Source organism: Hylobates moloch, unplaced genomic scaffold (genome assembly GCF_009828535.3).
Source record: "Hylobates moloch isolate HMO894 unplaced genomic scaffold, HMol_V3 SCAFFOLD_1, whole genome shotgun sequence".
Taxonomy (NCBI): Eukaryota; Metazoa; Chordata; class Mammalia; order Primates; family Hylobatidae; genus Hylobates; species Hylobates moloch.
In genome coordinates this window covers 94,746,668-94,764,568 of record NW_026652276.1, presented here as the reverse complement: position 1 = coordinate 94,764,568, position 17,901 = coordinate 94,746,668, and the positions used below count along the sequence as shown (strand labels likewise).

Genomic DNA, 17,901 nt, shown 5'->3' with positions numbered 1-17,901 from the left:
CTGCCAGGAAGCATACGAGATGAGGACGAGGACGAGGCCATGAAGCTCCAAGAGGGGTCCCCAGCAAGAAAGTGACAAGGGAGTCGGGCTGGAGCCCCGCGGGTGCCTACTCTTCCTGGGAGAAGTAAACACCCGCACCGATCTGTGAGCAAAGGGAGGGCATCCCCTCACCAGGTTCCTTGGGACCACGGACCCCAGGGCCCATCACACAGAAGCGTCCTCTCCAATAGAAGCCAGCAGGCCCCTCGAAGGAAGGACATGCCTTTGGGGGTGCACCTCTGGGCTGGAATCCCACTCTGCCAATCATTCACTGTGTGACCGTGGATGAGCCATGCAGCCTCTCCGAGCCTCAGTTTGCTGGACTACGTGGTGCAAGGAGATGACAGGACACCTCATGGGGTGCCAGGAGGGCTCTGGGGACTCGCGGTGGTAATGACCTGGCTGGCACAGCCATGCCTGGTTGCTCCTGGCTTTAATATCATTATAAAACAATCGCAGTCACGACTTCTCCTCCCTCCTCCAGCTGGCAGGACACCTTCCCTAGCAGTCCCTCACCCTGTGGTGGCTGGTATGACCACAGAGTTATCACTCCTCACACAGCCTCCATGGAACCTTATTCCCAGGACCTGTCCATAGGCACTGATGCGGGCGTGGCGCCTTAGGCCTCTGCAGCTTCAGGACGGGGTGGTGAGTGCCCACTGGAGGCAGCACAGGGGCCCAGAACAGACATGGCCAAGCCTCCAGCCAGGCCCTGAGGAGTGACACCCCCAACTCTGCAATGCCTGATGGGGTTAACTACCTACGGTGTGTGCTCAGCATTGAGCGGCCTCAGAGCAGGACTCCCTGGGCCGGAGTTCCCCCTTAAAATGTAAATTCCCCAACAATGTCCTGCTTCCTTGGGGCCAGGAGAATAACCTTAATTCTAAGGTCTCTGGGCGGCTGCGTTCTGCCTGGAAAAAGCATCTCTGGCCACAGAATCGATGTTCATCTTGGAGACCTTCTAGGTTTAAGCTGCCTTTTGTCTAAAGACATTCAATATTGTTATGATGTCTTGAGATGTATAATATTCACATGGCTCAAAAATCACGTAAATGTGCCAGGTAAAGAGTGCAAAGCAGCTGGGTACAGTGGCTCACGCCTGTAATCCCAGCATTTTGGGAGGCCAGGGAGGGTGGATCACTTGAGGTCAAGACTTTGAGACCAGCCTGGCCAACATGTGAAACCCTGTCTCTACTAAAAATACAAAACTTTAGCAGGGCATGGTGGCTCATGCCTGTAATCTCAGCACTTTGGGAGGCCGAGGTGGGTGGATCACAAGGTCAGGAGTTCGAGGCCAGCCTGACCAAAATGGCGAAACCCTGTCTCTACTAAAAATACAAAAATTAGCCAGGCGTGGTGGCGGGCACTTGCAATCCCAGCTACTCTGGAGGCTGAGGCAGGAAAATCGCTTGAACCCGGGAGGTGGAGGTTGCAGTGAGCTGAGATCGCATCACTGCACTCCAGCCTGGGTGACAGAGCAAGACTCTGTCTCCAGCAAAAACAGAAAACAAAACAAAAAAAACCACAAACACACACCAAACCAAAACCATCAAGAATGATGTGCAGCCGGGTGTAAGTTCAGGCATTTGAATATCATTCCTAGAGGTGAAGAGATACGAATCTTTCCCTAAAGCAGCAAAAATCAAGTATGCATTAAAAACAGACTCATGTATGTATGTGTAGGGTTTAGCCTGCTCCCTCCACACTGTTGAGGTGGGATCACCTCACTGATTTTGCACAGTGGCTCAAAATATTTCTTCTTCACCGTGTGAAAAAACATGCCTATCCTGGCCGGGCGCAGTGGCTCACACTTATGATCCCGGCACTTTAGGAGGCTGAGGCAGGTGGATCAAAAGGTCAGGAGTTCAAGACCACCCTGGCCAAGATGGTGAAACCCCGCCTCTATTAAAAGTACAAAAATTAGCCACGCGTGGTGGTGGATGCCTGTAATACCAACTGCTCGGGAGGCTGAGGCAGGAGAATCACTTGAACCCGGGAGCCGGAGGTTGCAGTGAGCCAAGATCACGCTACTGCACTCTAGCCCGGGAGACAGAGCGAGACTCCATCTCAAAAACAAGAACAAAAACATGCCTATCCCTAAAAGAGAAAGAGAAAGCCCTGCGTGGAAGATGCTCGGAGGCCTGGCCCCGACAGGCGACTAACGAGGGCCTTACCCAGCATCCCCGATGGCCTGGAATGTGCCTTTCCTACAGATCCCACCAGCCTACCTGAGTTCCCTTGATTTGTTACTTAATATGTTGGAGAGTTGTGTGTGATTAAGACTTCTCGCTCAAATCCCAAATTGCCCTTCAGTGACTATGTCTGAATTAATGAGGTAGTATTTACTTTCAGGAGCAGGGCATGGTTACAGATGTGTTTTCATTATTGTTTAATCTTTACTGTTTCACCATGTTTTATCTCTGCCCAGATTATTCCATTGCTAGAGGTAATAATCCTGAGATGAAATGAAGATGTTCAAAGGCAAGTCTTGTGGATCACAGGATTTGGGGATTATGTGGGAACCGGTTTCTTCTTGACAAGCCGTCCGAGGTTTGCTTACAGACCCTCCTTTCTATCAACGGCCCCACCTGACTCTTCTGTCCTCCAAGGTGAGCCCTGCCTTTGGCCATGCTGCAGACTACACAGGCTTCCACTACATGGTTATGCACTTGCCCCTTCACCGCCCCGCGTGGGCCTCACCTCATCTGCCTTGGAGGATACACTGCCTCGGATTTGTGGATTGTTTCTCATGTGTGATCCCTGACTCTGGTCCCTGCCTCTCTCTCAGAAGCTCCTGACTGGACAGCAGGGAGCCAGGGGACCTGGGTCCTGACCCAGCCCTCAGGCAAGTTCTAACCTTTGCCTGACTCTCAGTTCTCATCTCTTGCTATTAATCATTTTTTAAAATTTAAAATAGAGATGAGGTCTCGCTATGTTGCCCAGGCTGGACTTGAACTCCTGGGCTCAAGCGATCCTTCTGCCTTAGCCTCCCAAAGTGCTGGGATTGCAGGTGTGAGCCACTGTGTCCAGCCTCTATTAACTATTTTTTTTGAGATGTTATTTTGCTCTTGTTGCCCAGGCTGGAGTACAACGGAGTGTTCTCAGCTCACTGCAACCTCTGCCTCCCGGATTCAAGCGATTCTCCTGCCTCAGCCTCCTGAGTAGCTGGGATTACAGGCACCCACCACCACGCCCAGCTAATTTTGTATTTTTAGTAGAGACAGGGTTTCTCCATGTTGGTCAGGGTGGTCTTGAACTCCTGACCTCAGGTGATCCACCTGCCTCAGCCTCCCAAAGTGCTGGGATTACAGGCGTGAGCCACTGTGTCCAGCTTCTATTAATCATTTTTTAAAATGGAGCCGCAGTTTATTAGGGGCCTCTATATTCCAGGCACTTCATAGCTACCACTTAAGACTTCATGACATTCCCCAGGTGGATATTCCTGTTTCCATTTCACATTTGCAGGCAAGGAGGCGCTGGGTGCCCACGAGCACACAGTACACAGGGCAGGGCGGGGGTCCTTCGGCATCGAGCCCCAGCTCTTCCCAGGATACCCTGCTGTTGGCCTTAGCTCCCTCCTGCTGCAGTATCATGGGATTCTGATGATTAAAGAAAAGGGAGAAAAAAACAGAAAACAATTCAGAGAAAGTCACTCAGCAGGATACTCAGAAGGTGACTGTCACAGAGTGGGGGAAACTGCAAAACATCTAGAAACAGTCCCTCATCGTGGGGCCGGGGGTCCCACTCGGGCCCATCTCCAGAGCCGCGCCTCTAGCATGTGAGGGCTCCTGTCTGGGGAGGCTGAATTGTTCCAGACAGTGCCAAAGAGACAGAGTCCTCGGGAAGACCCTTGGGGAGTAGCATCAGGAAAGAGGTCAGCTGAGGTGGGCCCAGGGAGAGAACTATGCAGTGGGGGCTGGAGGCAAAGCCACCAGATCTGAGAGGGAGACAAGCAACCTGTAAGGTGCAGGCTAGGGTGGAGCGGGGCGGCAGAGAAGGCACGCAGGAGCAGTGCCGCTGTCTGCAGCAGCCAGAGCACGAAGAAGGGAACCTGTGTGCTCCCGGGGAAGTGGTGACAGGCGGACAAGGCACTCTGGAGGTCACACTTCCGTGGGCCTGGCAGGAGTCACCGTTTGCAGAACTGGCCCAGAGGTGCACAATGAATAGGCTCATGGCAGGACAGAAGAGTCTTATTTTTCAGAGAGGCCTGAGGCCCTGCCCCATTACGAGATCCTTCCCATTGATGGACTCTCCCTGCCTGAGTCCCCAGGGCTCCACCCAGCTCCAAGACAGCCCAGACAGTGCAGGGTGAGGCCCTCTGATACGGTGCTAAAGCTCTCAGCCCCTCGGTCCCATTGCGCTCCTGGGGCTTCAGCTTTTCAAGATTTTATACACACACACACACACACACACACACACACACACACACACACAGACGTACATATATACACACATATATATACATATAGTTGTTTATACATATAGATAGATAGATGCTTCTTTCGTACAAAAGGCATCCAAAAAAAACAGGAAAAAAAAAACCCATGAAATCACCTTTGGCCCTAGGGTGGGTGCCCCAGGAGCAGACTCTGCGGCCAAGACTGGAGTGCAAGTGGCCATTTGGGAGGTCACCCCAGGAAAGAGGGAGTGGGTAGAGAAGTGAGACGGAGAAGAAGCTGATGAATGTGTGTGCATCAGGGCAGGGGCCGTGGGCTGGGCTCCACCCCCCCAGGGGGGGCCAGTGGAGAACCTGTTAGCCTCATGCCCCATGCACGACACAAGGGAGAGCTGCAGTGTGCACCCACTGCTTCTCAGCAGTTGGTTGAGGGCTGTTGGGGGCACCCCTTGAATGTACGGCCCAGTCCTCAAAACCTAGCAGGCTCCGGCAGCCACAGAAAGCCCTTGGGCAGAGTCCCAGGTGATGGCCTGGAAGCTGGGGTGATGGCATGCTGGTCTACAGCAGGGCCATGCTGCCACTCAGAGATAACTGTAGCTGTCTTGGGGCTTTTTTTAGTAATCAATTTTCTTTTCTTTGCCTTCCCTCCTTCCTTCCTCTCTCTCTCTTTTTTTTTTTTTTTTTTTTAGACAGAGTTTTGCTATTGTTGCCCAGGCTGGAGTGTAATGGTGTGATCTCGGCTATACTGCAACCTCTGCCTCCCGGGTTCAAATGTTTCTCCTGCCTCAGCCTCCCAAGTAGGTGGGATTACAGGTGTGCACCACCATGCCCAGCTAATTTTTGTATTTTTAGTAGAAACGGGGTTTCGCCATGTTGGCCAGGCTGGTCTCGAACTCCTGACCTCAGGTGATCCGCCCGCCTCGGCCTCCCAAAGTGCTGGGATTCCAGGCGTGAGCCAGCGCCCGGCCTTTGGTAATCATTTTTCTGTGCATGTGAGGACTCAACAAAGCTGGATTTCCACACTCAATACGAGTTTTCATTCTGCGATTTCTGCACAACATAGAAAAAGGATGTTTTCCCTTTAGAAGCATGAATTTTAATGACTGCTTAATACTGCGCTGTGTGGCAGCGCTGCTGGGCCGAAGTAGGAAGGGGGGAGTTTGCAGTGGGGTCGCCCTCCCCTCCCCTGACCTTTAGGATGCAGGCCTGGCAAAGCCCCAGTGAGATAATGTATGCAGATTGCAAAGCACGACGCCATCCCTGCTAATTGCAGAAATCTGGGTTCTTCTTCTCTCTCTGATCTGGTTCCCTAGGCACTGGAAGAAAATTCGTTGGCCCGTGGGTTCTATTTGTACCTTCCTATTATTTGCCTTAAAATAAAGATAATATCAGCTGATCGCCACACCACGGTCTGCTGAACATAAAGATGAATGCCTATAGCTCACCTTGACACGTTTAAGAAGTCCTAGACTCGATGGACAATAGAAGACAGCTTTTTTTCTGTACATAAATGGCACAAAGGAGCAGCTGAGTAATAGTCCTTGTATTTTTAGAGAATAATGATAGATGGTGTTCAGAGATAAGAGCGTTTCTGTGGAAAAGGCTTGTTATGTAATTACGGTTACAGCAAGATCAGAAACACCGGCGTGCTGAACTTCAGCAACGCAAGGCCAGAAGACGGCAGCGTGTGCGAGGGAGGAATGAACAGGCCGAATCAATAGCAGCAGTAAAATGCGGCTTACGAGGAGCCCAATTTTTAAGGGTATGGGTGAATTATGATAATACAGGCATTAAAAGGAGCAAGGCCAAGTACGAGACACATTGATCCAAATGGAAGATTAAAAACATCAAGTGAGAGGCCGGAGTGGGTTTCTGAATACACCTGGAAGACGGAGGCGGCACCGCGCACTTAGACAATCAGAATCCAGAAAGGGACTGTGCCACGGGCCTGAGACAAGTTCCAGAACCGTCCACTGCTTGAGACACAAGAAGGTGGCACTAAGGAGCTGAGGCTGGATACTGGAAGCCTTATAGGCATCTCAGCTCCGGTTCAGCCTGAAGACTGACACCGCAGATCTATACACAGAGCAATTTGGAGACTTCTATCTGGACTAAATTTAGGTGGCTGCAAAGCCTTTGAGATAGGGTCTCGCTCTGTCACCCAGGCTGGAGTGCAGTGGCGCGATCTTGGCTCACTGCAACCTCCACCTCCCGGGTTCAAGCCATTCTCATGCCTCGGCCTCCTGAGTAGCTGGCATTACAGGTGTGTGCCACTGTGCCCAGCTGGTTGCAAACCTTTAATGAATTGTGCACTTCCCTGGGAAACAAAAGGCATTGTCTGAGAGTTGCTGTTGAGTGAGCATCACTGGGGCCCCAGTGCTCAGGACCCCAAAGCACGACCATCAGGGGCATGTGCTGCTGATCTCTCTGCAGCTGCTGTTGGTGGGCGAGTGGGTCAGAGAACCCGCAAGCCACTGAATCACCCCAGGAGGCCCACGCTGGCCGAGCCTAGATGCCGTGGCCTGTGGGTTTTGCAGCTTATCCATCCAAGGGCTGGGCATCAAAACGCTGAATCTGCAAACAGGGATCATATTTGCTGGAGCTCCTGATTCTCAGCAGAGTTCCCGCACGCCCTTCGTAATAAGCTTAAAGGTAAATGTTAGGCCCTCCTGCTGGCAGGGCGGGATCCCGCGTGTCTGCCCAGGGCAGGCCCACATGGGTCTGAAGAGCTCACGCATCATCATGTTAGCGTAATAGCAGTTAAGGCCATGTGGTGTCAGCTGGTGGGTGAGGGAGGGACATCTCACCCCATCAGGGGGTTCCAACCCCATCCACCCAAAGAAAAGTTCTAAATGCTAAAAGCACTCCACAGTAAAATATTTACGCAAATAAGCAAGTGTTTTCTCCTCTAGGCGCCTGCCGTGGTTCATGCTGTTAATCTCTTTTGGAAATGCAAGAACATGTTTTGATATAGATTACAAAAGCTTGGGCGGCAGAGGTGTTTATGTACTCAGAAGGCCACCTGCCAGAGTGGGAACATTGATTCAAGGTCTCTGGATGTAAAGTGAGTCAGGTGAAAAGATGTTTTGCTTTCTCCCCTGTGAACACCCATCTGAATTTGCAGGAAGTGTCTTCCCGTCTTCCTGCAGCCTCCACCGTGTGGTGCACCGGCTGTGATGACACAGTCACAGGTTACCCGGACAACATGCATTACAATTACAACCCAGTGCTGCATGACAGAGGAGGCTTGGCAGTGAGCTTGTCTGCTTCGCAGGTAGACACGGTGCTGTGTGATTCAGCAGTGTTTGGCATGGCTGGAGTGCTCAAAGTATTTAAATGATTATCCTTCTCCTTACCTGGGCTTCAGTGGCTTTCAGTGACCACAAATCAAGATCCATACCTCTCGATGCACATTAGGAACTCTCTGTAACCCAAGCAGCCTTCTAAGTTTTCTTCCTCTTGTCGGCAAGAACCCTCTGCTTCAGCAACCAGAGTCATGGAGGACAAATCAAGGCAGCACACCACTGGTGCATGCAACGGGAATACTAGGACCAGGCTGAGCCCCCGGTGATCCAGGAGGAGCTCCCAAGTCCAGAGAGCCTCCAGCCTCCTCTGGTGCCAGGGAAACGATGAAATATTCCATGTGATACGGAAGCTAACGTTTACTCAGCACTCACTATGTGGCAGGCACTGTTCTAAGTGCAACTCTTTTAACCAGTGAGGGAGGCACAAATGTGCTTCCCCTTTGACGGATGGGGAAACTGAGGCATAGGAATGCTAAGAAACATGCATAAGTTCACCCAGCTAATAAGCATAGCCTGAGATCTGAGTCCAAAACGTTACCCACGCTGCCGGCCTACTTGTCAGTGATGCGGTGTTGAAAACACAGGGGGAAGGAAAAGCAGGCAGCCCCAAGGTTCGTGCCATCTGACTTGTGCAGATGAGAGCTGCTTTCTTTCTTGCTATTTCAGTGAATCTGTAATGAACATCCTTGGACGTTTCTCCTTGTGCACATACGCAATAATTTCTCTAGGGTGAAGGCCTGGAAGTGCAGAGCGTCTGGGGTGCGGTGTGAACGCGCTCACCTTTCCTGGGTATTGCCAGGGCACTCCCCAAAGTGGACGCACCAACTCCCGCTCCTGGCAAGGGTGTAGGGGTCTTGTTTCTCCATATCCTCATGTAAACTCGGCATTATCACCGCTTCTTATGGTGCCAAATCTGGTGAATGTGAAATGGGATTTCATTGCGGCCTCAATTATCATTCTATAGTGCTCTTGTCATCGGAAAAAGAAAATGTCAGAGACACTCTGGAAAGTAAACGACAGATGATAAAACCAGCTGATGGGCTCACTGGACAGCGGGACTCACGCCGTGCCGGCGGGCGTGCTGAGGAGAAGCCTGACCAGGTGGACACACGCAGGCAGCGGGGCAGTGAGGACCCGGGGCTACAGAGGACATCGGCGTGAGTCCTCAGGAGGGGCAGAGGCCCCGGAGAAGCGGGTGTGTCAGGCAGAGGGCGGGGCCTAGAGCCGGCTGAGGCCAGAGCCTCCCCACGTGTGCAAGGAAGCCCTGAGTCAAAGTCACAGCACTGGAATCTGAGCACGGGTCCGTTTATGGCAAGAGAGAAGCATAGATGAAGAGAGGAGCATGCTTTGCTCCTGCACTGCTCCCACACCTTCGCACTCCAGAACTGATTCTTGGCAGCCCGCTAAGCTGACAGTGAGTGGACGGAGGTGACCACAGAGTGAGGACTTGCTGGGAGGGTCTACCGAGGCCAGCAGTGGGAGCCAGGGGCCCTGCCAGGGTGGAGGTGGGGCTGGGGTGACCCTGCTTCTTCACGGGGAACACCGTTCTTGTGGACTCCTGTGCCTCTGTCAATGTTTCTTGTTTCACAGCATGCTGGGGACAGCTCCTGGGTAATCAGATATTAGTCCTGCTTGTTCCAGAAAAGGCGGATGCCTGGGTGCTGTACTGAGGTTCAGGCCTGCCTAGGTGGGGCTCCTGCAAATCTCTTCGCCACAGCTGTCTGCTGGGCAGACCATTTCCTACCCCAAGACTGGGCTCACTGCGCAGGCACCAGATGTGGCTCCTAGCTCCCTCTCCGCCGGGCCAGGCCCTGAAATGCTCACCTCCACGGTGGCTGCTCATCTGAGATTTTAGTAGCAGGAACCCGCAGTTCCAAAGGTCGCCTGATTGAGAAATGCCGTACTCAAAGCCAAACACTTCTATCTAGCAACTCCAGAAATCATGTAAAGAAAGAGGCAAAGCGAAAATAGGCCACAGCCTCCTTGTGCAGAAGACTTAGGAAGCTCCAGGCCCCCTCTCAGGGAAGCAAGGGCTCAATAAATATCTGACTTTCCATCCACCCTTCTCAGGCTGCCAGAGTGATTACCTAAAAGGTAAATCTGATCGCGCAGCTTTCCCACTCAAAGACCTTGGATGAGCTCCTGCTGCCGTTCAACACAGGCCTCCAAACTTTTTTTTAGTGATGTGAAACTTTCTTCAAACCAAGTCTTAGAATCCTAAGATCAAATGCAGGCAAAAGTGGTGAATTTTACCACCTGTTTGTAAGTCTGGGTTTATAACTACCGTTAATCACCTAGAACACAGGCTAGCTGAATCAGGGGTGTCTGGTATGGCAATATCCTGAGAGCTAACCTGGGGCTGGGGCAATATTCTGTGGCTGCTGCGCTTGCCTCTAACAGCCCAGTTTAAAATGTCCAGGTCTCAGGGCCACATTCTCCAGGACACAGCAGGGAGCTCACAGTAGCTCAAGACCTGGCCCAGCCTCCATCCCCAGCCTTGGAGCTGTCAGTGCTCCCACAGGCTGAAAGCATTCGGTCTTGGCTGAGTGGACAGCCCTCTTCCCTTCTTACGAGGCTTTAGAAGCCACCTATCTCCAGATCCCTCTCAAAAGGAGCTTTCCACCCACAGAGACCCTACCCAGAAGGAGCAGTGTGTGAGGCACTGAATGAAACCTCTTTCAGATGGCTTATCTCACTGTACTCTCAACGCGTGTCTCCCTTACGGGACTGTGGGCAACTTGAGGACGGGCGTGCCTCATTCATTCCTCACCCCCCACTGTGCGTACGACACCTGCACAGGGAAAGTCCTTACTTTGTCTCTGTGAAAGGGTGAATGAGTCAAGGAACTGGGGATGTTTTAAAATAGAATTTGCTGCTTTGGAGAACTGGGAAAAATTCAGGCTTTTCATCAGTGTTACCAGAGTTGGTATGCCGGCTGTAATGCTGAAAAGTCAGAAGTAAACACATTCCCTGGGACCCAAGGCATGTGCTTCATCTCAGTGGCTTTTTACAAGGATTGGGTGCAAGTGCTGTAGCAGAAAGATGTTTCCAAGAACATGGGAACAAAGGCTAGGTCTGCATCTTCTCTGAAAAACTAGCCTGTTGTTTCTCAAACACACATCAAAATAGCCTGATATTTCAGAGAGGAAGGGAAGGTCGGTTACAAACAGTATCGCCATGAGCCGCAAACGAATGGAAGAAATTCCAGGTTAACAAAATGTAAATTTCATTCCATACGAAAAACCTTTAGTACATAGCTCAGAAAACAGTCAAGAGGCCCATGATCATCTCGGTTCAGGAAATGCCAGGCTGCTGGAGACAGGCTTTTGTTTAACCTCATAAACATCTAACAAACAGGGAAGACACCAACTTGATTGTTATTTCTCTCCTTTTAAACACCATCACTCTTTTTTATTTTTAATTCTTATTTTGGGGATAGTGTCTTGCACTCTCTCCCAGGCTGGAGTGCAGTGATGCAATCTTGGTCCACTGCAGCCTCAACCTCCTGGGCTCAAGAGATCCTCCCACCTCAGCCTCCCAAGTAGCTGGGACCAACAGGTGCACGCCATCATGCCCGGCTAATAGTTTGAATTTTTTCTTTGGAGAGATGGGGTCTCACAATGTTGCCCAGGCTGGTCTTGAACTCCTGGGCTCAAGCAATCTGCCTGCCTCGGTCTCCCAAGGTGCTGGGATGACAGGCCTGAGCCACCACGCCCAGCCATCGCCGCTCCCTTACCCAGGATAATGCCGTTGGGCTCCTCCGGAGGTTGCCACACAATCCGCACGGAGGTGAGTCTCACTTCGGGGAACACGAGCCTCACTGGTGGGCCTGGGGCTGAACGGAAAACCACAGGGATTCAGATGTCAAGACAATGTTCCTTGGGTGCGTGACAGGTTACACAGGATTCCGAGGGTCAGCTGGGTGCAGTAACTACCGCAGGCTACGCTGTCGTGGGTTTAGAACCCTCTAAAGTTTTGGACTGATGACTTTTGGAACCTCACTGGTAGTGTGGCTCCCTCAGGATCTTGAGCAAACCCTTCCCTTTAAACCCTGCCCATCTGCTTTCCAAGACTCAAAAGCAGGGCTCGCGAACTATGCCAGGAATAGTGTGAGTGTAACCAGCCTACCAGGACACAAGTAGACCAGTCACTAAATGACTCTGAGAGCAAACATCAGGTTGAGAGGAAGGATTTCCCTCATCTGAGCTCGGATTCCCTTACTGGGTTTGACATCTGCAAAGCAGGTGGTAGATGAGGCGGCCTGAAGTTCCTCCCAGCTCTAATGGAGGTTACAATTTCTGATGAAATAACACGTTTATCCTCAATCATTTCTCTCGTAGGCATGCCACCTCTCTCCTGCATCATTCTAGATAATTAAGAGTTGATGTGCACCAATGCATATAATAATTCTCGTGTGTGGTTTGGTGCACCAATAATTCAAAAAGCAGCTAGGTGTGGTGGAACTGCTGAATAATAGGGTCATGGCCCTCATAAAATACATTTACTTAAACGAACAGGCAAGTAAGTGTGTGGCCAGTGTGAGAGCTTCTTGTTGGAATTAATAACCGGTTGATTCCCAGGTAAAAGGCAATGGGCATGAAACAATTAATATGAAAATAAAAGGATGTATGTTCGTCATTCTGGGCTGCTGACATCTGTCCTTGACTATGAAGCTGGGAACAGTATTTTAAATTCTGAACGTGTGTTATGACGCCTATTTTTGGGTGAAATAAATGTCTGAAGGAGGCCACAGGCTCCCAACTAGGATTAAGTCATAGATATGCAAACGCTGACTTCAGTCTTAAGTAGCGTTGCTCCCCTGAGCCCTCTCCCGGGCTGTTTATGGGGATTATGCTGGAATGCAGAGGAGGAAGGCATGTATGTCTATATGAGCGCTGTGGGAAAGGAAGCAGCGGCATTCCAGGACTCACCAGCGCCCGCTTCAGGAGGGAACAGTTGCAGTGGGCCTGCTGTTACACACAGTTTCTAATATGCCCCCTTTTACTTTCATTTGGGAGACCTGGAATACACCGGAGCTGGACGGTGGGCCTGCTGTTACACACAGCTTCTAACAGGCCCCTTTTTACTTTCATTGGGGAAGCCTGGAATACACTGGAGCTGGAGATAGTTTTGCAAGGAAACAACATCCACAATCCCGTCCCCTCCTGGATCCCCCTCTAGCCTGAGACCTCGTGTCAGGGAAGGATGGACAAAGCCTTCTGCAGGGTTCCCGTCTCTCCCTGAGGCGAGGCGAGGATCGGGGTGGCACTCTCAGCAACGTGGAGAGAGTGCTTTCCACTCAGCAGTTAAGAGGGTTTATGGGCTCATTTAGTTACTCAGCAAAGAGGCTTAAGAAAACCTACAGGTGTTTCACTTCTTCAGCCACTCTGATCCCCACGGTGGGTGTTTTGGGGGGGAGATCTGCATTTCTCTCCCTGACATATTCATTACAGTCTGTTTAATAATGAAAATGTAAAGGCGCTAACCTTTACGTGTTTGACATCTGCAAAGTGGGAAAACATATGTACTGATGATTTAGAGTTCCATGAAAACAAAGCTGGCAAAGTGTGCTTGTTATTCAGGTCCGGAAACAGGGAGCTGGGGACCCCGGGCCATCAAACACAGGGCTTTCTATAATCTCTAATTACCTCCCACAATGCAAACAGTGAGACCGGGGCAGTACCCAGAGAATTAAGGCATGAGGTCCACTGTGGATTTTTTAAACTATAGTAGTCCCCTCTTATCTGCAGTTTCAGGCATTCCCTGGGGGTCCTGGGATGTGCTGCCAGATAAGGGGGCACTACACTAGGTGTGTGCAGCCCCTGTCAAGAGGAGTGTCCACAGCTCACATCCACAGCTCAGCCCCGCCCCAGCCTCTGCTGCCTCTCCCCAGCACTGCCCATGGCAGAGTTATGAGGGAAACTCTGCACAGGTTCATAATTAGGCTGTAAAAATCCACTCCAGGCTGAAATTGGCCATATAAGTGCTAAGTGACTGAAAAACAATTTTGTTTTGTTTCCCTCAACTGCAAAAGAAAGTGGTTTGAAAATTAAGTTAAAAGCGACAACAGTCCAAATTGTTTGCATTGGAAAGGCCAACCTGGGAGGCAGTGAGGCTCCCGAAGGCGTGAACGCTGGACCTACCATCGTCTTTGGTGCGCTCCAGGATGAGGGGCGTGCTAGGGACCCCGTTCCCGATGCGGGTGAACGCCAGCACCTGGAGCTCGTAGAGCACGAACTTGCGCAGGCCCGCCAGCAGCGCCGACTGCGTGTGGTTCCCTCGCACGATGTGGCTCCGGGGCTCCGGATCCAGGTCTTTGGCCCGGAACAGGATCTGTGGTATCCACACGGCACGAGGGTTATGAGGAGGTGGGTGCCCGGAGGGACCGCCGTGGTGTGGGGCAGGACACCTTCGTGAATCAAGACCCAGCCAACTGTGCTTTCTCCCTGAGGATGGCTGTGTGCAGGGCTTGTGGATCTAATTTGTCCACGCTGGCATTTGGGGAGGAAGGTGGTGGTAAAGTGACTGTGCTCCAGGGGAGCTTGAGTTAGTGCCCACGGCTTGGCGAGCCTGCTGCCTGGTCATAATCTGCAAGATCTGAGGGCCCAACTGCAGCCATGCCAACCACAGCCACTAAAACAAAGACTCGATTATGAACACAGACACATTCTGCTTCCTGCCACAGGAGCCAGCAGCCCTCTGGGTTTCCCAGCCATGGAAGCTGGGTTCCTGCCCCAGAAGACCTGCTGTCCTCACACAGACCAGGAGCTCTGGCCTCCTTGGGCCATCTGCAGCTGTGCATGCTGTAGGCACCCCACCCCAAGCTGCTCTGCTCCAGGGTACCCCACCCCAAGCTGCTCTGCTCCAGGGCACCCCACTCCAAGATGCTCTCCTCCAGGGCACCCCACCCCAAGCTGCTCTGCTCCAGGGCCCCCTGCTAAGTCCTCACTCAATGCCCACCCTCTCTGAACTGCTCCCTGAGATCGGGGACCTGGAAGGCCATAAAGGATAGCATCAACAGGGAGGCGTTTGAAAACAGCACAACAAGCACGTTTCTTGGGGCCCCAGGAATGTGGTGTGAAGTTTTGGTCACTGAATCCCCTCAATGGGACTGCCATGTGTCACAGAGCCAGCAGGGCGCACTTAGAATGCCCGGGGAAGTGGGAAGACATAGGAGAGCAGGCAGGGGAAACAAAGAATAGGGATGTGAAGTATGGAAAGGTGGAGGAGGCATGCGCAAAACCCAGGGAGCAGCACTGAGACAAGTGTGGCCTCACTGGCTGGGTCCAAAAAAGCTCATTGTGATGCTTGGCATTGCTGAGCCAAGGAGCAGATGGGGAGAGAGAGCCTGTCGCCCCTGAGTGATGGAACGAGGAACAGAAGGGGGTTTTAAAGGGGTGGGGTGGATGCATGGAAGATGGAACCCAGAAATGGCTCCCTAGAGAAGCTGGGACAGATTCAACCCTTCCAGCGGATGCCATTGCTAGGACCGTGATGACACACACAGAAACATGCACACAGCGATCCACCTCACCCAGCCCTTCACACGAGCAAGGCATGCTGTGTAAAAGACCCACTGAATTCTCACACCAACCCTGGGACAAAGCTACCATCATTATTCCCATTTTACAAGCGGGGAGACACAGGCACGGGGTTTCAGTAACTGGCCCGCGGCACCGAGGCCAGCGAGGGCAGAGCCAGGTGCAGGCCCGGAGGTCAGTTCCACTCCGGCTGTGGTTTTCTTCTGGCGCCCTGTTTTGGCGTTTGTGGTGTGGTTATACTGATGCCTAATTCCCAGGCTGCAATGAGGCTTAGGTAAGACAACTGGATGTCTTAATAAAAATCACAAACTGGCTGGCGCTGCAGATCTGTGGGAGAAGAGGAAGCTCGTTGCTTTGGGGGAATGGCACGTGCTCACATTTCTCCAGCCCACTCTTTAAGCGAAGGGAGGTCATCCCATCACGCACCTTGTAGCCCAGTATGAGCCCATTCTGGTCCTGTTCCGGCACGGATGCCCATGTCAGTAAAATCTGGGTCGAGCTGACAGCCTCGGCTGACACGTTCTCAGGGGCGGCTGAAGGAACTGCAAAGAACCAATGAAGTAGATTGGCATCCAAAATCTAGAGCGTCTACATATAAAGATCCAGCTTTCACCCAAATAATCAAGTTGTCCTTGAAATAGCAACGTATTCGGAGCATTTTGTAGTGATCAGATTAAACCTGCAGGAGTATAACGGACATGTAAATCTCTTTAATATTAGCAACAAATTCCATAAATCCTGGGTACTTAGCAGCTCAATTTTACCTGAGTCCACTCAGCAAGAAAAAAAAGATGCTTGGTCTGTTTGCTGTATTAACTTGTGGAAACTGCAGACTTTTAACTCAAATAGGAAATCCTGACTTTCAGACACACACCAGTTCACTGACAGCTCTAAACGTGGTATTCTGTGATAGGGACAGGAGAGGCTGAAGAGAGGAGGGGACGTGAGGATTTACACAAAAGAAGGGGAAGGGAGGGTAGGTTGACTAGGTGCTTATCCGGTGCCTGTCTGTGCCAACTGCCTTCAGTTACATAATTGCATCTAATTCCACAATGATCCCAATGAAGTAGGTATCATTACCCCTTTTCTACCGATCAGAAAACTAAAGCTGAGAAAATCACATTTATCCATTTCAATGAATGCTTCTCTACAAGGAGATGGGCAGCCGAGGCCAGCCATGCCATTCTTGACCCATACACATGTAAGAAAATTTTCTTTTCTTTTTTTGAGACTGGAGTGCAGTGGTGCAATCTCGGCTCACTGCAACTTCGCCTCCTGGGTTCAAGCCATTCTCCTGCCTCAGCCTCCCAAGTAGCTGGGATTACAGGCATGCACCACCATGCCTGGCTGATTTTTGTATTTTTAGTACAGACGGGGTTTTACCATGTTGGCCAGGCTGGTCTCGAATGCCTGACCTCAAGTGATCTGTCCACCTCGGCCTCCCAAGTGCTGGGATTACAGGCGTGAGACACCATGCCCGGCCCACATGTAAGATCATTTTCTTACTTTCATGCAATCTCTCTTCTGTCTACAACATCACTGAACTAATTTGTCTTGATATGTTTGCACTGATTCAGATAAAATATGTATAAAAGCAGTGAAACTAAAAACAAGGGCATTATATTCTAGACAATCTCTATTTGCTTTGTTAATTTTCTTGTGGACCCATTTAAACTTCAAACACCATTCAGATAGGAAAGCCCGGACCTGAGCTAGCCCCCAGCATTCAGGGAAGGCACTGTAAACAGCATGGAAGAGTTGCTCTCAGCTGGGCCTGAAGATCCCGCCATACTTCAGGGCCCCCATGGTTGAAAAAGGAGGAAAGACACTTCAAGTCCACCATGTCCCATTTGGGGGGTTCACTCTGCAGATGAAGCAATGGAGATTCTGGGAGGTTACTGTTTGGTGGCAAAGTCTCCTTTTGAACTCGGGTGGTCTCCAGAATACCAGGGAAGTAGCCTGGAGTGATGGAGTAAGGCTGGACTCAGGGTGGGAGCTGGAGATGCTGCTCTGATCAACTGTGTCTCAGTTGTCCCATTTGGGAAAGGCTAAGCCTGGCCTACCTTCCTTACTTAAGAGTCTTCTCACTCTCCCCTCCTGGTGGCCAGCACTTGTTGGTCAGCAGGTGATCAATAGCTAGTTGTTTTGAAGAAAGTGAAAAGAAGATGCTATGGCCAGTCCTAGCCTATAGAAGGAAAATGAAAGCAAACACTGAGGTGCCTGGTAGGGCAATGGCACACAGAGGTGAGTGGAAGCATCTGTTCCCTTCTCCTTCACAAGCCCTAATAGGGCTCCAAGAACAGCAGGATGCACGCATGCACCTCTGTAGCAGGAACACTTGCGGGGACTTCCTCTGCTCTTTCATAGACCCACTCATCTATCCATCCATCCATCCATCTATCCATAAATCAATCCATCCATCCAGTGATCCATCCATCCATTCACCCATCAATCCATTCACTCATCCATTCACTCATCTATCCATCATCCATCCATCTATCCATCCATCCCATCCATCCATCCATCCATCCATCCATCCATCCATCAATCCATCTATTCATTCATTCATCCATTCACCAATCCATCCATTCATTCCTCCATCCATTCATTCCTCCATCCA

The 17,901-nt window shown here is 51.1% G+C and overlaps 1 protein-coding gene across 5 annotated transcripts in view; it reads right to left on the bottom strand.

Moving 5' to 3' along the window:
- The window catches only part of SDK1 (sidekick cell adhesion molecule 1), a 659,503-nt gene that overhangs the window by 122,720 nt on the left and 518,882 nt on the right, over window positions 1-17,901 (bottom strand). For all 5 annotated transcript variants that reach the window (XM_058442285.1, XM_058442281.1, XM_058442284.1 and 2 more), the window contains 3 exons: window positions 15,708-15,823; window positions 13,884-14,073; window positions 11,477-11,575 (listed from right to left, as the gene is read on the bottom strand). In XM_058442285.1, coding sequence (XP_058298268.1) covers window positions 11,477-11,575; window positions 13,884-14,073; window positions 15,708-15,823 — 405 coding nt within the window. The remainder of the gene's footprint in view (window positions 1-11,476; window positions 11,576-13,883; window positions 14,074-15,707; window positions 15,824-17,901) is intronic.